This window comes from Gavialis gangeticus, unplaced genomic scaffold, assembly GCF_001723915.1.
Source record: "Gavialis gangeticus isolate Ggan-Ray unplaced genomic scaffold, GavGan_comp1, whole genome shotgun sequence".
Taxonomy (NCBI): domain Eukaryota; kingdom Metazoa; phylum Chordata; order Crocodylia; family Gavialidae; genus Gavialis; species Gavialis gangeticus.
In genome coordinates, this window is record NW_017729027.1 from 46,905,863 (window position 1) to 46,909,146 (window position 3,284).

Below are 3,284 nucleotides of genomic sequence, written 5' to 3' on the forward strand. Positions count from 1 at the left end.
CCGGGCAGGTGTCAGCCAGCAGGAGGGCGAGTTCCTCCTGAGTCTATGATTCAATGTGCCTGTTTCACTTGCAGTCTCCAGCAGTTAGGGTCTAGCAAGTTCTGATTCAGAGACTGAATCCCTAATTCTTATGCTCAGTAGCTACTGATGCCTCTTTTCCAAGAATCTGTCCAGTCTGTTTTTGAATCTGGCTGAACTGCCACACTCTGGAACATCTGGTGGCAGTAAGTTCATACTATGTGGAAAAAAACCTTCCTTTTATTAGTTTTAAACTTACTACCTATTAGTTTCATTTTATGATGCCTAATTCCTATATTGAGAGAGAATACAAGGAACGAGACATTACATTTATGGACAGGAATGTAATCTATTGAGGAAATGTAAATAAGTGGAATATTGCACATGGAATTTAATGAGGGTGTTAGGGAAGATATACAAAAAACTCCATTTAGAACAAGCAGTCAAGATTAACTTTACTTCAACTCGGGGATAAGACTAGTGATAATATGGTGTAGTCGTACACATATGGCATGTATATAGGAGGTGTTTACTGCAGAGTTGACTAATTAATTCTTCAATGAAATGTCACTGTCTACACATGCAGTGTTATTAGGATGGAGTAAACTAATTAACTGTGCTGTAGGATAGTACTGCCAGACACAAGTACTGTCCTACAATAGAGTTGCTTACTGTGCTGCAACACACATGTAGATGCTGATGGGGCTGGCAGGGACACAAGGGTGTCACACCCTTGGGACACAAGGTTGTTGCATATGCTGGCTAGCCCCACACACTCTCATGCCCCGGCCAGCCTCTCTGAAGCATACTGAGGTGTGGGGAAGCTGTCTTGGGCTGGCAGGCTGACCCCCAGGGCCCTCTGCCAGCCAGGGCTGCTCTGCACTTAACTAAAGAACTAGTTTACATGTTAGGAAAAATACATATATAAGTATACATATAGGTATGATATAGTAATCTGAAAAATACAGTAATCAAAATAAGACTTCAGACATATATCAAAGTAGAATTAGTAGAAAATTGTAAAATCGTTATTTTCAAATGGATGATTATTTCTGTACTTACAATGGTTAAACTTTTTTTAACTTTTCACATACATTTTTGCATTGATCTGAACCACATATTGCTTTTTTTATAGGATATTTTTGTTTTGTTATATTTTAAGTTGAATATTATAATATCATAATTTCATAATTTGCCATGGAGATAGAAAAAACTGAAACAAGCATAACGTGATGCTTTTATTGTTCCATCTACTTGCTTGCTATCCAACTAGAACTGATTGAACTATCTACATTTTTTTAAGAACGAGGATCAGTTTCTTCATGATGAAGTTACATCTTCTGTCTCACAACTTGCAACAAAGGTAAATATTTTTTCTTTATGTATGTAATGAAATTTGTTTCATTGTTCAGTTAATGCATGTTAAGAACATTCATATTTTTCATGTGTACCCTGAACTCGGTGTCCAGGGATGTTGAATTCCACTGTTTTATATGACAACTGGCAATCTCTTCTTGTTATTCTGTACGAAGTGATATGTTTGTTTTGTACTAGCTATTGCTTTGCAAGCACTTGTAATGTATTTATTATTTTAGTAACTTCTTATAAGAGTGTATAAAAGAAAAATATATCTCTTAACAACTATGCAGTCTTAACATTTTCCTCCAAAGTAGGAATGATGGGAATAACTGAGATAGAGGACTAAGGAACATTTCTGATGTTGGCCAGAACAAGATATTAAAATGTATGAAAAATATTATCGTAACTATCATATGCAACTTTCCTAGCTCAGCTGGCTTCTGACTGCATATTGAGGGACCCTATTTTACATCTCATTCAAAAGCAAGTTATTTTAATTTCTGCAGCCAGTTTCTTTTCTTTTTCGTTTTTTTCTCTTTTGTGTTTCTAACACTGTAAACATGCATCAAGTTAATGTTCTCAAAATGCATTAAAATAGCAAATGAGGTTGGTATTAACTATTATATATAAGAATTTGTTTTAAAACTCCTTATGTATTATTATCAATATTAAACAAAGCATTTAAATAACTGCATTAGTGTAAGAGGAACCATATTTACCCAAATCCAAAATGACCCTGTAATTAAGATGATCCCTCCCCAATAATTGGATTCTGGTTGTGGAAAATTATAACAAATTTGCACATCTTCCATGTATAGAATCTAATTATTGGGGGGTTGTCTTAAATTTGTTCCCCTCCCGCACACTGCTGCAGTAGGGAAAGCAGTGGCAGGGGGACAGGTAAAGGAGGGGAGAAGCAGGGAGGTAAGTAGGGAGGATCAAGCAACTTAACTCCTGCCCTGCTGCTTGTGCCTGTTTCTTCCCTCAACCCCTACTTACCCTTGCACTGATGGAGCCTGTGGTGCTGGAGCAAAGGTAAGCGGGGGAGGAGGGGGGCAGGAGAAGGCTGTTAGCAGCTGTTCTGTGCCTTCCCACCTTGTACTTGATTCCAAAGTGAGGGATTTTCCCATGTTAAATGGGGTAGGGGAAGGCTCGTCTTGAGATCAAGTAAATATGGCACTTTTCATTAATTTTGTATGAAGGTAGCTTCCATTTGCCGCACCTGTTCCTTTTTGTCCCATCTTGATACGTGATGTTTTTTTGCTATAACTAACACTTCAGGGTATACTGTAATTGTAATTTTGATTAATGTAAAGTATGGCAATAGAAACGTAGACTCTCTGTATCAAAAAGTAAGTTTTAATGATTTTCACACCACACACTAGACTTTAAATGCAAATAACTCTTTAAAAATTGGTTTATTTTATTTTGTGACTTGATGTACTGTTAATTACTCAGAAAGGCTAGTTATCTTTAGTTTAGTTTTCAAGAAAAATTCTTCCAGTTAAACCAGTGTACTGCAATTACCATAAAAACAATTTTTTTTAACCCAACCCCCCCACCTCACAGATATATGAGAAAGTCTTGGCAACTTTGATTCCCTCTTAATTGCCTTATTCTTCAACTGTTAGCATCTGAAACATTTAATTTCTTTATCTGGGTAATCTAAACTTTTAAAAACCCTATGATGCAGTGACATTCTGAACTCTTAATGCTTGCTAAGAAGTTAATGAATTACACATATTGAGAGGGCTATTCATGTATTTTATGGGTCCTCATTCTGAGGTAGCATAATTAAGGATAATGAAGCACAGCTGGATTTTTGTGACTCTTGCAAGGTATGACTTCATTACAGAGAAAGCTTGACAATACCACACGGGGAAAAAACTACTACCCAGCATTGGGGA

The 3,284-nt window shown here is 36.7% G+C and overlaps 1 protein-coding gene across 1 annotated transcript in view; it reads left to right on the forward strand.

Moving 5' to 3' along the window:
* The window catches only part of TDRP (testis development related protein), a 74,806-nt gene that overhangs the window by 27,997 nt on the left and 43,525 nt on the right, over positions 1-3,284 (forward strand). The window contains exon 3 of the mRNA XM_019520622.1: positions 1,322-1,381. Coding sequence (XP_019376167.1) covers positions 1,322-1,381 — 60 coding nt within the window. The remainder of the gene's footprint in view (positions 1-1,321; positions 1,382-3,284) is intronic.